Raw genomic sequence first — 15,977 nt, 5'->3', positions numbered from 1 at the left:
TTCAAAATTAAGAACTCCAATACAAGCTTCACCATTGGAGAAGCAAAATTTTAATTACTCTTTCACAAGTTCTTATTTTAAAAAAATACAAAATATATTCTTAAAAAATTTTAAAACCTCAAAATAACATCCTCACCGTTGGAGAAGCTCTTAGTATACGAAAATAGTAAATACCGAGTTAGGAACGAATTACAATTTGGACAATAATTGTATGTCCGTATGTATAATTTTGTAATAAAAACAAAATGGAGATGCGGGGGATCGAACCCCGTGCCTCTCGCATGCAAAGCGAGCGCTCTACCATTTGAGCTACATCCCCTTTTGTAATGTCATATATGTATTGGAAAATTAAACCAATGAAATAATTTTCCATATAGTTAAGTTAGTTACTATGTTCCGTCTCATTAGAATTATAAATTTAACTATCAAATACTCTAAAAGTTGAAATCTCTAAGATCTGTGTGACTGTATATGATAATTTTTATGCTCAGATTGTACTCGCTTGCCTACTAACTCTCTTGTTTCTCATAATTATTGTATCAGCTTGGAAAAAAACCAAAGACGTGCTTGGCTCTTAATCTTATAGTCTTATAGACCAAGCCAATATTATAACAGAGAGTTATCTATTTTATTAGTTGGACAACACATGTAAAGGAAATGCAAGTAGCGAGAGCTAGAGAGACTGATATAACCAAAAGACTTGGACACATCCGCCAACTTGACTAAGCAGAGACGACCAATGTGGGAGTTGGACTAGGCAGTTTGAAGTCGACGCACATATTTATAATTGGCTCTTCCACGTACTTTTGGCGCAAAGAAACAGAGTACTTGAGTTCCTGCACAATTTCATTAGAAAAAACATTGACATGTGAGATGTCAGGTAAAATGAAAACGAAACTGGTATAGGTAAGTTTGGTATGGTTTCTAAAACAAAATACTCCTTTATTTTAAATATATATATACTTCTAAGAAAACCAAGTCTTGGAAAAGATTTATTCCTTCAAAATGTTAACCATTGAAAACACTAGATACTCACTTCTTAGAAAATGAAAAAAAAAATGTGATGTTTATGAACAAAGCCAAGTCTTGGAAAAAAAAAAGAAAAAAAAAAACCGACCCATGTCAACCGGTTTTATTAGATCATCAGTTTTAGGGGTTTTGCCGGTTAATTGCGGTTAATTAATTAGTCCAACCCGGCTGTACATCAGGTTGAACATGGTCCGTTTGGGTTTGGAAACATTAGTCCTAGGATTAAGGAAAAATCACATTCATTCATAATATTTTCTCCCTAAGCAAAAGAGTGTAAGAAAAGTTACCTCATCAAAACCAACATAAAGAACATCGGGAAGAGTCAATTCAAAGTTGGTACCAGCTTCAATCTCAGCTTCAGTGTTACATTCACTCACATCACAGATGTTGTAAGTTTTCAAAAGGCCAGTAAATTCCCCAGTCTTAAAGGTTACGTATACAAGGGTTCCCACGGTGATGTTTTTGTCTGTATATACATTGAAATATTTCCATCAAGAAAATGTTGTAAACTAAAAAACAATAAAAAATAAAAAGAGTTGAAAATTTGGGAAGAAGATTACGTACTTGCAGAACCGTATACATATATAGTCATGCTTGAACTTTCGTCCGGCCCAACCGACGGGTTCTTAGAGATCTCGATACGATTGACGTTACCGTAATCGTTTCCATTTTCTGCAACAGTCGCACGCACAGATCAATCGTTGAAAGTTATAACTTATGAGTCTCGGAAGATTAAAATATCTTGGATCTATAAATCTTTCTTACAAAAATAAACCCAACCATTGTTTCATGATGATTTGGTAAAGTTATTGTATATATACACAATAAACATACAAAAGGAACATACATAACAAATGGATACTTACTGCCGCAGTATTCGAAATCGATGGCCCCGTGCAAAGCCGGTAAGAAGAAGAGTGATGCGAGGAGGAGAAGCACGGGTTGAAGGTGAGACATCGCCATGAATCTACTGATCTTGAAAGCTCCTTGGAAAGATATTTGTGTTTGGCTAGAGACAAAGAAGTCTTTGATATACTTATATGTTAATTATTCATCCATGCAAGATTTAGTTTTATATAGTCTACAGTCTATAGTATTAGTGGATCCTGGATAGGCCATCATAAGTGGAATTAGTGGATACTTTACAGTAATTTCCCACGATGCCGACATATAAAAAATTATAAAATCACGTTGGAGGCAGGAATCTTAAATTATTACTAGTAGTGTAAATGTGAAATATTCATTGCTCACCAACTTTTATTCAGAAGCACGTGATTCATCTCGAAGACCGAACCGTACTCGAAGTAGGGATAAAAGATTCGATTTGTTTTTCCCTACCATGTGGTTATGATGGGGTTTGCGAAAGATTTTCAATTTTCATACATGAAATTTAGGTAAAAATATGACTGAAATATCACATATCTATCTTTTAATTTTTCAAAGCGTTCAAATATAATATATTCAATCTATTCTTGAGGTTTCATTTAGTTTCTTAGTAAACTTTTAACATTTTTTTTTTTTTTTTTTTTTTTTTTTTTTTTTTGTTGTTGACAGATTTAAAATTAAAACTAACATTGTACTAATCTTTCGAGCAAGGCAATATGGAATATTTTAGAAACTAAAAGCGTTGCGCATTGGGGGTATATCCAAGGGGTTGTGGTTCTTAACAAGTCAAGCAATCAGATAAGATTTATTGGTTTTAGTAGATTTTATAACTCGGAATAATGTTTTAGTATTCTTATTTGTAGGGTAGAAAAATATTCAAGAATAAAAAAGTACGGTTAGAATAGCACTGAAATCACTTTGGTGGACACAAGGATGTTTAATGTTTTACGAGGTCATGACAAAATATTTTCTTGTAGGTGCTGAGTTTTCAAGTATAGACATATTTTTATGGTTATAACATTCGAAAAACATGTAAAAGGGTTGCTAATATTTTGCAATGCGATTGATATTAGGTTACAAATAAGTATGTAGAGATTCTTTTGAAATCAAAAACAAATCTGCGTGTGGATTGAGGCTGAGGCAGTGAGGCTTTATAAAGCTGGCCCGCCGCCCCCCTTCCGTGTTTGAATATGTTTTACCAACAAGAAAACGTACGAATATGAATCTAGGCTTATCCAGAAGATCAAGAGGAAGCTCAATTGCTCTTGAAAAATTCATTAAATGCAGAGACAATCTCTCAAAACCATCACCAAGACTCTGGCCAGATGATCCCAAACCTCGTACCACACATCTCGACGATCTCCATCATCCGATACTCCAAAAGCTTGAATCTTTAACATCTGTGAATGAATTTGACCAAGTTTATTCCCAGATCCTAGTCTCTGGACTACTCCAGAACTCTCTTGTTTCAGGACGAGTGATTAAAAAGCTCTGCACATGTTTTGGTTCGGTTTCACGAGCTGTTTCAGTTTTCGATTCTGTCATTGAGCCTGATGCGTTTCTGGGTAACACCATTTTGAGATGTTTCGTTAATTTAAAACAGCCCTTTGGTGCGTTGAGGTTTTACTACGACAAAATTATTGGTAGATGTGTCTTGTGTAACCATTACACGTTCCCGTTAATGGTAAAGGTGTGTGTGGGAGCTGGATTGGTGAAAGATGGGGAAAAGATTCATGCTTTGGTTTCCAAGTACGGGTTTGATTCGGATTTGTTTGTTAGGAACTCGTTGATTCATATGTACTTGGTGGTTTGTGGACGAGTCCGAGATGCGGAGAAGGTGTTTGATGGTGGGTATATGGTTGATTTGGTTAGTTGGAATCTGATGATTGATGGGTATGTGAAGAATGGGAGAATGGATGTTGCACGTGAGTTGTTCGATGAAATGCCTAAGAGAGATGTTTTTAGTTGGAACTCTATGCTTTGCGGTTATGCGAGGATTCAGGATATGGAGGGGGCACGGTATTTGTTTGAGACTATGCCTGCTCCTGATGCTGTTTCTTGGAACTCTATGATCGACGGTTACGCGGCAGTGGGAGATGTAACAATGGCGCGGGGATTTTTCAATAGAATGCCACGAAGAAATGTTGTTTCTTGGAATACTATATTGGCTCTTTATGTTAGGATCAAGGATTACACAGAATGTCTTAGACTTTACGAAGTAATGGTGGATAAAGGAGATGGGTTGAAGCCAAACAAAGCGTGTTTCATGAGCGCCTTGACTGCTTGTGGATATTTAGGCCGGATTGAGATTGGTAGGCAGATTCATTCATATGTGACAAGCAACAAGATTAAACCCGATGTGCTTCTTTCAACTGCTCTGCTTACAATGTATGCTAAATGTGGTGCAATGGATATGGCTAGAGAGGTTTTTGATGGGATGAAAGAAAGAAGCGTTGTGTCGTGGAACTCTATGATCATTGGATATGGCCTGCTAGGGCATGGAGAGAAAGCCATAGAGATGCTTGTCGATTTGGAAAAGCATGGAAACGTTTTCCCAAATGGTGCTACTTTAGTTTGTGTTCTGTCTGCATGTGCAAATGCTGGGATGGTTCTAGAAGGTTGGTGGGCCTATGATCGGTTAACACGAATCTATAATGTTGAACTTAGATTAGAGCACCATGGCTGCTTGGTTACTCTCCTTGGCCGAGCAGGTTTGACTAAACACTCAGAAGAACTAAAAGAAAACTCCACGTTTGTTCTCTCTTCTCGTTGGACACTCGAGAATCCTCCTGACATTGGAGAAATCTTGGCGAAGCGGCTCATGAGATTGCAGCCAAATGACATAGGGCCATATGTGCTACTATCATATATTTACGCTGTTGATGGAAAGTGGGAGGAAGTGGAGAAAGTGAGGAAGATGATGGATGAGAAAAAGCTATGTATAGGAAGTAACTCAAGTTGCATGACCAGTGTTGTAGACTCTATGCTGTGTGAGATAGGCTCTGAATCAAAGATTATGAAGTAAGGCAGAATATGGTAGATGATGATAATGTTTTATTTTTCAGATTCTAGCATCATATCTTGTCTTTGATTTCCATACACACACTCAATTAATCTTTCCAATGGCACAGTTTGCAAATTCGTTGTTGTCGATGCTACTGCAAATTGGAGCTTGGATCTTACGAGTTCAATGGTCAATTCCATCATTGATTTGTATTTGAAATATGGAAGATCTTTATTCATAACATCCATAACTTAAGCTCAGTAAACTACATACAGTGTAAAAATAATATAGAACCCAAGTTCCATAAGAAACACACATGAGAAGATAGTAGAGAATATATGCTGCATCACCTATTGAAGTTATGTAATCCTCAGAATAAAGAAAAAAACATGAACAATAATATTAAGGCTAAGGAGTTCAAAGCTACTTCATAATCTTTAGAAGTCACACCACCATTTTTCTTATCTTTCTTTGACCCTTCAGAACCTAAAAAAATTCAATCACATATAAAACATTAAAGACCAAAAAAATCTGTATGCTTTCTAAAACTATAATATTCTGTATCATTTTTCTTGAACTGAACTCAAAACTAGACTTCAACTAAAATAGTAAATCTACCTCCGGTGGATTCTTCACTTCCGGTTGGAGAGATCGTCGGAAAACCCAGAACTATTATTTATATAAAAAAACAATTATTTATATTAGACAAATAATTATTTCCAAATTAATAAATAAATAACAATTAATTCCAGCCAAAGATTGATAAATTTGATAGTTTCTTTCTTTTATTACAAAGTGGTAAATAAATTTCTTGTTACTTTTATTTAGAATTATTTCCTTTTAGATTTATTTGAGCATTATAAAAGCAATGTCACTCAAGTAGTAATCTAATTAGTGAATGTAAGGAGTGAGAGAGGTCCCGCTAAGCCGTTAGATTGGATTTGATCGAATCAGACGGTCAAAATTACATAGAAAAAGTAGGTGTACGGAATGAGTAAATGTACCTGAACACAAACTAGGAGATGGAGCTTTCACACCGCAGATGGTTGAGAGTTGCTCAGCTCTTTGCTTATCAAGCTTAACTCCAAAACGCGGCGACGCGCCACCGCCGAGAAGATTACAAACGCATTCAGGCGAGCTTTGAACCATCCAAGCAAGCTCAGGGCAACAAGCAGCTTCAGGCTTGATCTCATTGCTTCCCACTTGAACGTACGAGAAGCAGTCCGATACGTTTAGCATAGATACTAGACAGTTCGCCGGAGATGAAGAAGGTCCATCGGCTGCGGTGGGTTCTGGTGCCGGAGGAGTCTGACCGGAGCAGAGAGTGACGAGGAGGAGGAGGATGACGGCGGTAAAGTTGGCGGTGCGCATTTTGGTGGAGTGTGATTGGATCTGAGATTTTTGCACTCAAGGTTATTTCTTCTTTGGAGATTTAATTTTTTTTTTTTTTGATACGGACAAGTTAACTGTAAGGTGATGTTAGTAGACATGTCTTTATCTACATTCTGTTTTTGTCTCTTTGTAAATGTAGTTTAAAGTTTTCTATAAATTATTAACTAATAACTTCAATGGTGTAAAGTTAAAAACAATCTAAATGGAAACTGTTAAACCGGCTGAATTGTTAAATCTGATTTAAACTTTTTTTTTTTTGGGTGATTTTAGTTAAGAGATGACTGAGTAACTTAAAACTTAAATGGTAAAACTGAATATAGTTGAATAATTATTATTATTATATCAAATTACACGTTGAAAACAAAAAAAAATCATATTACACTACTACTGCCAGTATGGGTTAAAAATAGTAAAATACTGTGGACCAAGATATTATGTGATTGTAATGGTTTGGAACCAAACCGTTTGGTTAACGAAGAGATTGAAGTTGAGCCAAAAAAAAAAAAAAAAAGACATATTGATTTTAATGAAGACTAAGATGGGCCTCAAAGGCCAACTTGAATTTGAGACTAGTAGAGAAGAAAGGCTTTGGAGTGTATCGTTGAATAAAACCGTAGATTTTCCCGAAATAGGGTTCCGATCATCTTCTCCAAATGGCCGATGTTACTCTTCCTCCCACTGATTCCGTCGACAACAGCCTCCCTGAGAAATCGATCTCTTCCTCGCCGCCTCCTCCTCCGCCTTCTTCCTCTCTGCCGCAGCCGCAGCTGGAGCAGGAACAGCCTCCGCAGCGCCGTGAGAGAGATTCACGGGAGCGGCGTGACGACAGAGACCTCGAACGACGTGACCGTGACCGTGACCGTTCGCCTCTCCCACCGCCTCGTAGGGATTACAGGAGACGTCCTAGCTTGAGTCCTCCGCCACCGTACAGAGATAGGCGCTACTCTCCTCCCCAGCGTCGCTCGCCTCCTAATAAACGTTACCGCAGGGACGATAATGGCTATGATGCTCGCCGTGGCGGTAACCGTGGTGGCTATGGGCCTCCCGACAGAAGGTAATCTTCATCATCTCTTTGTGCTCAGTGATTTTTTTTTTTTTTTTGGATCTTCTTCTTTGCTGTACCACATTGCTCACACTTCAATTGGATTGTTGATAATATAAGTTGGATTGTTAATTGACTGAGAATTGAAAAAGTGCATCGCTCATAATTTTATTGGAGATCAAACCACATTGATCATCCTCTTATATCAACGAGTGTTATATATCTATATATTTTTTTCGTGATTTCCTAATCTGTACTCAATTCTTCTTTTGCATGTTAGATTTGGATATGAATATGGTGGAGGATATGATCGTGAAATGGGTGGGAGGCCTAATTATGGTGATGAAAGGCCTCACGGCCGCTTTTTGGGTCGCCATCAGGGTGAGACATCTCTTTCATATATTTCTAAAGTTGAGAGGACCTGTATAACCACTTTGCACTTGTGAGACATATTTAAGATGACTGTCATTGGGCGTTCTTATAGGTTGAAGACTTCTGGTTCATTTGACTAGCATAGTTCATAGTCATAGCTTCATATTTTTCTCTCTATATGCTGTGGATTGGATACAGTTTGAGTAACTAATTCACAGTTCTATTTGTGAACAAGCAATCTATTTTAGGAGAGTGATATCAAAATCGACCTTTTAATTTTGTATTTCTTCTGGCAGAATGGGAGGGAGGACGTGGAGGGTATGGTGATGCTCCCAACAGTGGAAATACTCAAAGGTTAAGGATCCTTCATCTTTGTTCATTTTCCCTTTGTATTTCATGGGATTTGCTCTCTTTTTCCTATGGTGTGTTTATTTTTGGTAGTAGATATATAATCTAGTAAATGTATACTAGGAGTTAAGAAATGTCTATCTTCTATGAGGCATATATGCATTCTTCCTTATAGCTCCTGAAAGTTAGTGTGAATGTTTGAGAGACATTATTGATCAGTAATAGAAAATCATTTCTGCAACATGTGATGTTAAAGTCATCGTTTCTATTCCATTGTTCCTGTTGAGTATAAGATAACGCCTATATTCTGGTGCTAGTGTAACTTCCTTGCTGTTGCATTTAACAAGAAATATTGTCGTATTCCCTTTATCCAGGGATGGATTGATGTCATACAAACAATTTATCCAGGAGTTGGAAGATGATATACTGCCATCAGAAGCTGAGCGCAGGTATCGTTATAAGTTATAACTGCAACTTAGTCTCGGTGCTTAATCAGTTGTCGTGTAAAGCTGCTGGGTTAATACCTTTTGTCCTGATGCAGATATCAAGAATATAAGTCAGAGTATATTACAACACAGAAACGCGTCTTTTTTAACACTCACAAAGAGGAAGATTGGTGAAGTCCACTATCTGTTTATATCTCCTACACTATTTTGGGTTATTCTGCAAGCTAACCTATTAACATGCTTATGTATTTTATGCATCCAGGTTGAAGAATAAGTATCATCCAACAAACTTACTTTCTGTCATAGAAAGGTGAGGTCATGAGCATTTCCCACAGTTTGATTGATGTAATATTGATACTATTCGCTGATCTCTCGTACTTGTTAGTACAGTCTTGTAGCTCAAAACTATGTTTCTGACTGTTCTTTCAAATTTTCAGGAGGGTTGAACTTGCACGGAAGGTGGCGAAGGATTTCTTACTTGATTTACAGAGCGGGGCGCTAGATTTGTAAGATCAATTCCTTGGCCATTACTCTAGTCACAAGTCACCATTCTGTCATCTCTAAAAGCTCAGTTTCCCTCGATCTGTTCCAGAGGTCCTGCAGTGACAGCATTGGATAAATCCAGCAGGCCCAGTGAGCCAAATTCTGAGGATGAAGCAGCTGGAGGTGGCAAAAGAAAAAGACATGGTAGGTGGGAAGCTAAAGAGACTGAACTTCTTTCAGCCGCACCAAAAGCACCCAGTTTTACTTCTGATCCAAAGAGAATCTTAATTGACGTTGAACAAGCACAAGCCCTTGTGCGTAAGCTAGACTCTGAGAAAGGAATTGAGGAAAACCTTTTATCAGGTTCAGAAACTGAAAAATCAGGTAGAGAAAAGTTACACAGTGGTTCGACTGGTCCAGTTATAATCATTAGGGGGTTGACATCTGTGAAAGGCCTTGAGGGTGTTGAATTGCTTGACACACTTGTCACATATCTCTGGCGTGTGCATGGTGTGGATTATTATGGAAAGGTTGAAACAAATGAAGCTAAGGGTCTGCGGCATGTGAGAGCTGAAGGTAAAGGTTATGATGCAAAAGGAGATGAGAGTGAAAGTAAATTTGACTTTCATTGGCAAGAGAGGTTAAAAGGTCAAGATCCCTTGGAAGTGATGGCTGCTAAAGAGAAGATAGATGCTGCGGCTACTGAAGCTTTAGATCCACATGTTCGAAAGATTAGGGATGAGAAGTATGGTTGGAAATATGGTTGTGGAGCCAAGGGCTGCACGAAGCTGTTTCATGCTGCTGAATTTGTGTACAAGCATCTCAAGCTGAAACACACTGAGCTTGTCGCAGAGCTGACCACCAAAGTGCGGGAAGAACTGTATTTTCAGAACTATATGAAGTATGTAGGGTTTTTCTCTTGGACTCCTCGACTATTATTTATGTCGGGATCCTAATGATAAAATCATGTGCCATTTGCAGTGATCCTAATGCTCCAGGAGGACAACCAGCCATGCAGCAATCTGGCCCGGTACAAGATTTTTTATTTGGTTTATCATTGAAAGGAATGTTGAATAGTCTGTACTAGTTTTGGGTTTTCATTTGTTATAGGGTTTTTTTGAGTGTTACTTATGTGGGCGATATATACTTTTGACAGAGAGATAGACCTATGAGACGTAAACCAGGCATGGAGCACAGACTTAGGGATGATCATGGTGGACGCAGAGAGCGTGATGGACGTGTTAATGGAAATGACAGAAATGATCGGTCAGAGGATCAACTGGGAGGTGACGGTGATGGTACTGATGGTGGAAATCCTGTGGAAGGTAGGTACGATGCATTTGGTGGACAAGGTGGAGTTCATGTTCCTCCCTTCTCATCGGATATAAACGCACCACCAGTGCTGATGCCTGTTCCTGGTGCCGGGTAGGTTTGATAAAAGCCTACACTAAACTATACTTTCCCATCTTCAGATTAAATTTAAAGAGTTAGGGTGTGTGAATAATGATTTGGGCAGGCCACTAGGACCATTTGTACCAGCACCACCTGAGTTTGCGATGCAGATGTTCCCAAGTGGACCTAATCCTTCTTTTGAAGGTAGCGGCAGAGGTGGACCCGCCCCTTTTCTTTTGTCTCCAGCCTTTAGACAGGATCCGAGACGGTTACGCAGGTAACATGGTTCATTCGATATGCTATGAGTATCTTAACACATTGCTTTCATTTTTTCATGAATCATATTTCAAGATGAACAAGAGTGCAATGTCTTTAAAGTAATGTATGAGAAAATGGTGCAGCTACCAAGACCTAGATGCTCCAGAGGAAGAAGTCACTGTTATTGATTACAGGAGCTTGTAGACAAGAGAGGGCTAGAGAGATGCTGAGTCTATACCTCCTACTCACTCGGTCGGGTTGGGTCAAAAGGCGAGCCAGCAGATTATGACAATTTATATGACATGCCCTTTGGTGATGTATTTTTTTCCTTCTGGTTCCTCCTAATTTTCCAGTCACCGAAGCGTAAAACCCCATATATTTTCTTTTTTTGGTTTTCATCTGCCTACTAATCTGTTAGACATTTACATAAATCAAAGTGCATGAAAAAAATTAAAATACTTGTACGTTTATGCCATCAGAAGTTTTGTTTGTTTTGTTGTGTTTGTGGGTGCTTACTGCTTAGAGACCGTACTTATTAATATCAAGGTAACAATGAAATCCGCGATTTTAGAATTAAAAAAAAAACCATAATATGGTCACATTGATATATATGAGAACATGTATGTCTGCGATGTTCTTGCATAGCAGGGACTTCTATGAAGGAAACAAAGATGTCGAAATCACAATGGATGTGTAAGAGGTGTGCATGACATATTCCATAGGTTCGCTTCAGTCTGTATTTTGTCATCTTCAAAAACAGTGGAGAGGTCACTCAAATTCCTCAAATCTAACCTAATCAAGTTCCAAGCGTGAAATTATTTTTACTTTAATATATACTCTACAACACAAAGATTCTCGCTATAAAAAAAGAAGAAGATAAAAATGTGGATTACTCGAACCAGAACCGACTCGAAAAACTTGGTTCGGTTTCAGGTTTAACCCCATACCCGACAGCGTAATCCGAATACCCGAAATAAATATATGCACAGGATTTTGAAATGGAATTCAGGTGTTAGGGTTTGTTTTTATTTTTTATTTGTTTCCGTGAAACGACGACGTTTGAGTTTTCAATGTCTTCTTCTTCTTCCTCGGAGAACTGCACAAGCTCGAGTTTACTTATTAATCTTTCGGTCGAATCTGAAAACAGAAGAGCTTCTCAATTTTCCCGAATTGTTGTTACCCTTGTTCCAATTTCACGACTTCCAAAAATCTTCTGGGTTCGTCGCAGCATCACTCACACGTAAGCTCCTTGTCTTATAATATCTTTGCTTTCTCCTCTTTCTGGGTTTCTCTGTATCGATGGGGGAAAAAAAAACAATCGGAGAGTGATAGATGCAGAGTCCTCTTTCTATATGTAGTTAAGATTATTTTTCAAAGATCTACAAACACACTGGCTGTGCTTTGGTTTTTCTAATCAAACAAACACCTGAATGATTAAAAAGGTACTTTTTTTGGTTTATGCAGTGTTTTATAGAGACTGTTGAAGATGAGAAACAGTTGTGTGAAATTGGAACTTGTTTAGGAGGAAAGTGTGCTCAGCTCAGTTAGTTAGAGAAATATGGATATTCATTTGGTTGAAGAGATGGGAGATGATGGAGATGCTGAACCTAATAACATGGAGAACTCGTTAGGAGTTCAAGATGAGATTGGGATTGCAGAGCCGTGTGTTGGCATGGAGTTTAGTTCAGAAAAAGAAGCTAAGTCTTTCTATGACGAGTATTCAAGGCAGCTTGGTTTCACTTCCAAGTCCCTTCCGAGAACTGATGGGTCTGTTAGTGTTCGTGAATTCGTATGTAGTAGCAAAAGGTCGAAGAGAAGGCTTGCGGAGAGCTGTGATGCAATGGTTAGGATAGAAATGAAAGGTCATGATAAATGGGTTGTGGCAAAGTTTGTTAAAGAGCATACTCATGGATTGGCAAGTCCTAATACGCTTCATTGTCTTCGCCCTCGTAGGCATTTTGCTAATTCGGAAAAATCTAGTTTTCAACAAGGGGTGAATAATGTGCCTAGTGGTATGATGTATGTTTCTATGGATGGTAACCGTGTTCCCTTAGAATCTAGTAATAGCAGAAGTGCGTCGTCTAAGGATTCGAAAAATTATGGAACTAACACGAAGAGGACTATTGGACGGGATGCACATAATCTGTTGGAGTATTTTAAGAGGATGCAGGCAGAGAATCCTGGCTTTTTCTATGCGGTTCAGCTTGATGAAGATAATCAGATGACAAATGTATTTTGGGCAGATTCGAGATCTAGGTTTGCTTATACTCATTTTGGTGACGCAGTCACCTTGGATACGAGATACAGGTGCAATCAGTTTCGTGTTCCTTTTGCCCCGTTTACTGGGGTGAATCATCATGGTCAGACTATCATATTTGGCTGTGCACTTATTTTGGACGAGTCTGATACTTCATTTATCTGGCTATTTAAGACTTTTCTTACAGCAATGAGAGACCAACCCCCCGTCTCTTTGGTAACTGATCAAGATAGAGCCATACAGATTGCTGTTGCTCAGGTATTTCCAGGTGCTCGTCACTGTATTAATAAGTGGGATGTGCTAAGAGAAGGTCAGGATAAGCTGGCTCATGTGTGTCTTGCGTATCCCAGTTTTCAGCTGGAGCTATATAACTGTATCAACTTCACTGAAACCATTGAGGAGTTTGAATCTTCGTGGAGTTCCATCATTGAAAAGTATGACTTAGGAAGACATGAATGGCTTACTTCTTTATATAATGCCCGAGCTCAGTGGGTACCTGTTTATTTCCGGGATTCTTTTTTTGCTGCAGTGTTTCCTAGCCAAGGTTATACAGGTTCCTTTTTCGATGGATATGTGAATCAGCAGACAACCCTTCCGATGTTCTTTAGGCTGTACGAAAGGGCTATGGAGAGCTGGTTTGAGATGGAGACTGAAGCTGATCTTGACACTGTCAACACGCCTCCAGTCTTGAAGACGCCATCACCCATGGAGAATCAGGCTGCAAATCTTTTCACAAGAAAATTTTTTGGAAAGTTCCAGGAAGAGTTGGTTGAAACATTCGCTCACACTGCAAATAGAATTGAAGATGATGGTACCACCAGCACATTTAGGGTTGCAAAGTTTGAAGATGACAACAAAGCTTATATAGTGACGTTTTGCTACCCTGAAATGAGAGCAAACTGTAGCTGTCAAATGTTTGAGCACTGCGGCATACTCTGCCGACATGTTTTGACAGTGTTTACTGTCACAAATATACCTACTTTGCCACCACATTATATTTTGAGACGATGGACAAGAAACGCCAAGAGCATGGGAGAGTTGGATGAGCATGTCAGTGAAAATGGACATGATAGCTTGATACACCGCTATAATCATTTATGTCGCGAGGCCATCAAGTATGCTGAGGGAGGGGCAGTTACAGCTGAAGCTTATAATATTGCTTTAGGGGCACTCAGAGAGGGTGGGAAGAAGGTTTCAGTTGTCAGAAAAAATATAGGTAGAGCTATACCTCCTAGCGCACATGGTATTGGTGGCAAGACCTCACTATCAGCTGCTGACACAACCCCTTTACTGTGGCCACGCCAGGATGAAATGATACGCAGATTTAACCTTAATGATGGTGGGGCCAGAGCTCAATCTGTTGCTGATCTGAATCTGCCGCGTATGGCACCAGTGTCGCTTCACCAAGACGATGGTGCTCCTGAGAATATGGTACCTAGAGTAAACCTTCACAGACTTATTTTTTTTGAATTTATTGGTGTTGGGTGGTAATTTGACTTGCTTTGTCTTACAGGTAGCTCTTCCTTGTCTTAAATCAATGACTTGGGTGATGGAGAGTAAAAATACAATGCCGGGTGGTAGAGTTGCTGTTATCAATTTAAAGGTGTGCATTATTTAAACCAGTAACTTTTTTTCTGTATGGTTTTTGCATTAACTTAAGCTAAAAGTTGGTCTGATGGGACGATTCATCTAAAAGAGATTAGATATTTGTAAAAAGCATATGGATGCTGAAGATTTGAACAACTGAAATTGTCCTTTGTGGCAAAGTCTTACTGCTTCCTGCATAAAAGTAGTTGACCTCTTTAGTGAGGATTCTTTTCATGATGTTTTCAGTTGCACGATTACAGAAAGTTTCCCTCAGCGGATATGGAGGTCAAATTTCAGCTGTCTAGCGTCACACTTGAACCCATGTTAAGTTCCATGGCTTACATTAGCAAGCAACTCTCATCTCCAGCCAATAGAGTAGCTGTCATCAATTTGAAGGTATCTTTTAAGACTCTTAGACTCTAGGCTTCTCATGTAGTCTTGACTTGACGAGACGAAAGTCTTTTTAATTTATTGATTGTCTTTGGTTGTTCCGACATAGATTCCATATACCTTCAGTGCAGGAAACTTCTGTGTTATTTGACTTGTTTATCCCCGCATTAGTTACAAAATCTGGTTTTTCAGCTGCCAAACTTTTTGCAGTCACCACTTGAATATGAAAATTTCATTGCTGCCTATCGTGGAAAAGGTTATTTTGAAACGCACTTGAATTTAATCAGAAAATACTTCAGAGAAGTTTGTTTCACCACTTCAAAGGAGTCATTTCCATGAGAGGAACTAAATAGCTATAGTAACGTCTTCTTCTTTCATGATGCATTACTTTATGGGAGAATCACTTATAAAATAGAAGACCGATTACTTTATGGTATTGAACTGTTTTCTGTTGTCCTTATCCCAGCTTCAAGATACTGAGACAACAACTGGAGAATCAGAGGTCAAATTCCAGGTGTCCCGTGATACACTAGGTGCCATGTTGAGATCGATGGCCTATATCCGTGAGCAGCTTTCTATCGTTGTAGGCACTCTCCCTTTCAAATCCTTTTTTTCTTTTGCTCTAAGTAGTAGTTATTCTATAACTGTTCTTGAACTTTTACTTGGTCTGTTGTGTATTATCTTATTAAGGATCTAAATAATGGTATCTTGCATTTGCAGGGAGAGCTACAGACAGAACCTCAAGCAAAGAAGCAACGCAAGTGATGTTGAGAGAGAGAGAAACAACCACGAGAAAAGAATACTTCTTATAACTTGAGGAACATATTTGTTAACCTCATTAGGGTTTCATCTGTACTATCTCTGTGATTGATGTTGTTAGAAATGTCATACAATATCATGTGTAACATATGTAAAAGTGTCATTAGCAAGAGTGTTAGAGGTGCGCACTGAGTCATGATTCAAGCCATGCTTTTAAGTGTATATATCCTTTTTCAGATATTGAACCGTCCTTAGCTTAGATCTATTGCGGTTCTCTTATTGTTTTGTAGTCATTGGTTTGAGTGAATAAGTATACACTTCGGAAATAAAGCA

General features: G+C 38.6%; 5 protein-coding genes and 1 non-coding gene across 9 annotated transcripts; 3 read left to right on the top strand and 3 right to left on the bottom strand.

Annotated features, from left to right (window-relative positions):
- Nucleotides 1-246: 246 nt before the first annotated feature.
- Nucleotides 247-319, bottom strand: TRNAA-UGC (transfer RNA alanine (anticodon UGC)). Its single transcript has one exon. It is a non-coding gene; the product is annotated as a tRNA-Ala (tRNA).
- Nucleotides 320-502: 183 nt separating this feature from the next.
- On the bottom strand, nt 503-2,215 carry LOC104703533 (MD-2-related lipid-recognition protein 3). 2 transcript variants are annotated; one of them, XR_015562610.1, is made up of 4 exons: nt 1,896-2,141; nt 1,594-1,701; nt 964-1,495; nt 503-924 (listed from the first exon to the last, which is right to left on the bottom strand). XR_015562610.1 is itself a non-coding variant. In XM_010419560.3 (4 exons), the coding sequence occupies exons 1-4, from the start codon at nt 1,990-1,992 to the stop codon at nt 723-725; spliced, it is 498 nt and encodes a 165-aa protein (XP_010417862.2). In that variant the 5' UTR covers nt 1,993-2,215; the 3' UTR covers nt 503-722. The 2 variants fall into 2 exon arrangements, 1 of the variants encoding a protein (XP_010417862.2); XM_010419560.3 differs by having other exon boundaries at nt 503-836; nt 1,317-1,495; nt 1,896-2,215.
- A 735-nt stretch (nt 2,216-2,950) lies between these two features.
- LOC104705122 (pentatricopeptide repeat-containing protein At3g29230-like) lies at nt 2,951-5,053 on the top strand. The gene has a single exon (XM_010421107.2). The coding sequence runs from the start codon at nt 3,134-3,136 to the stop codon at nt 4,937-4,939; it is 1,806 nt and encodes a 601-aa protein (XP_010419409.1). The 5' UTR covers nt 2,951-3,133; the 3' UTR covers nt 4,940-5,053.
- Nucleotides 5,054-5,124: 71 nt separating this feature from the next.
- On the bottom strand, nt 5,125-6,530 carry LOC104703532 (non-specific lipid transfer protein GPI-anchored 12). Of its 2 annotated transcripts, XM_010419558.2 has the most exons (3): nt 5,923-6,530; nt 5,537-5,587; nt 5,125-5,404 (listed from the first exon to the last, which is right to left on the bottom strand). In XM_010419558.2, exons 1-3 carry the CDS (start codon nt 6,287-6,289, stop codon nt 5,289-5,291), a joined length of 534 nt encoding a protein of 177 aa, XP_010417860.2. In that variant the 5' UTR covers nt 6,290-6,530; the 3' UTR covers nt 5,125-5,288. The 2 variants fall into 2 exon arrangements, with proteins under 2 accessions (XP_010417860.2, XP_010417861.2); XM_010419559.3 differs by lacking the exon at nt 5,537-5,587.
- Nucleotides 6,531-6,773: 243 nt separating this feature from the next.
- LOC104703531 (serrate RNA effector molecule) lies at nt 6,774-11,209 on the top strand. The gene is made up of 12 exons (XM_087459910.1): nt 6,774-7,364; nt 7,633-7,733; nt 8,021-8,078; nt 8,447-8,521; nt 8,614-8,688; nt 8,781-8,828; nt 8,956-9,024; nt 9,111-9,902; nt 9,983-10,031; nt 10,158-10,426; nt 10,518-10,670; nt 10,795-11,209. The coding sequence occupies exons 1-12, from the start codon at nt 6,964-6,966 to the stop codon at nt 10,853-10,855; spliced, it is 2,151 nt and encodes a 716-aa protein (XP_087316036.1). The 5' UTR covers nt 6,774-6,963; the 3' UTR covers nt 10,856-11,209.
- A 247-nt stretch (nt 11,210-11,456) lies between these two features.
- Nucleotides 11,457-15,974, top strand: LOC104703530 (protein FAR1-RELATED SEQUENCE 3). 2 transcript variants are annotated; one of them, XR_754219.3, is made up of 6 exons: nt 11,457-11,891; nt 12,116-14,339; nt 14,422-14,511; nt 14,756-14,891; nt 15,352-15,468; nt 15,606-15,974. XR_754219.3 is itself a non-coding variant. In XM_010419555.3 (6 exons), exons 2-6 carry the CDS (start codon nt 12,210-12,212, stop codon nt 15,648-15,650), a joined length of 2,532 nt encoding a protein of 843 aa, XP_010417857.2. In that variant the 5' UTR covers nt 11,543-11,891; nt 12,116-12,209; the 3' UTR covers nt 15,651-15,974. The 2 variants fall into 2 exon arrangements, 1 of the variants encoding a protein (XP_010417857.2); XM_010419555.3 differs by having other exon boundaries at nt 11,543-11,891; nt 14,742-14,891.
- Nucleotides 15,975-15,977: the final 3 nt, after the last annotated feature.

Source organism: Camelina sativa, chromosome 7, assembly GCF_030686135.1.
Source record: "Camelina sativa cultivar CO46 ecotype springtype chromosome 7, ASM3068613v1".
Classification (NCBI taxonomy): domain Eukaryota; kingdom Viridiplantae; phylum Streptophyta; class Magnoliopsida; order Brassicales; family Brassicaceae; genus Camelina; species Camelina sativa.
Note: the sequence above shows the minus strand (reverse complement) of the source record. Positions and strands in the feature narration are given on the sequence as shown.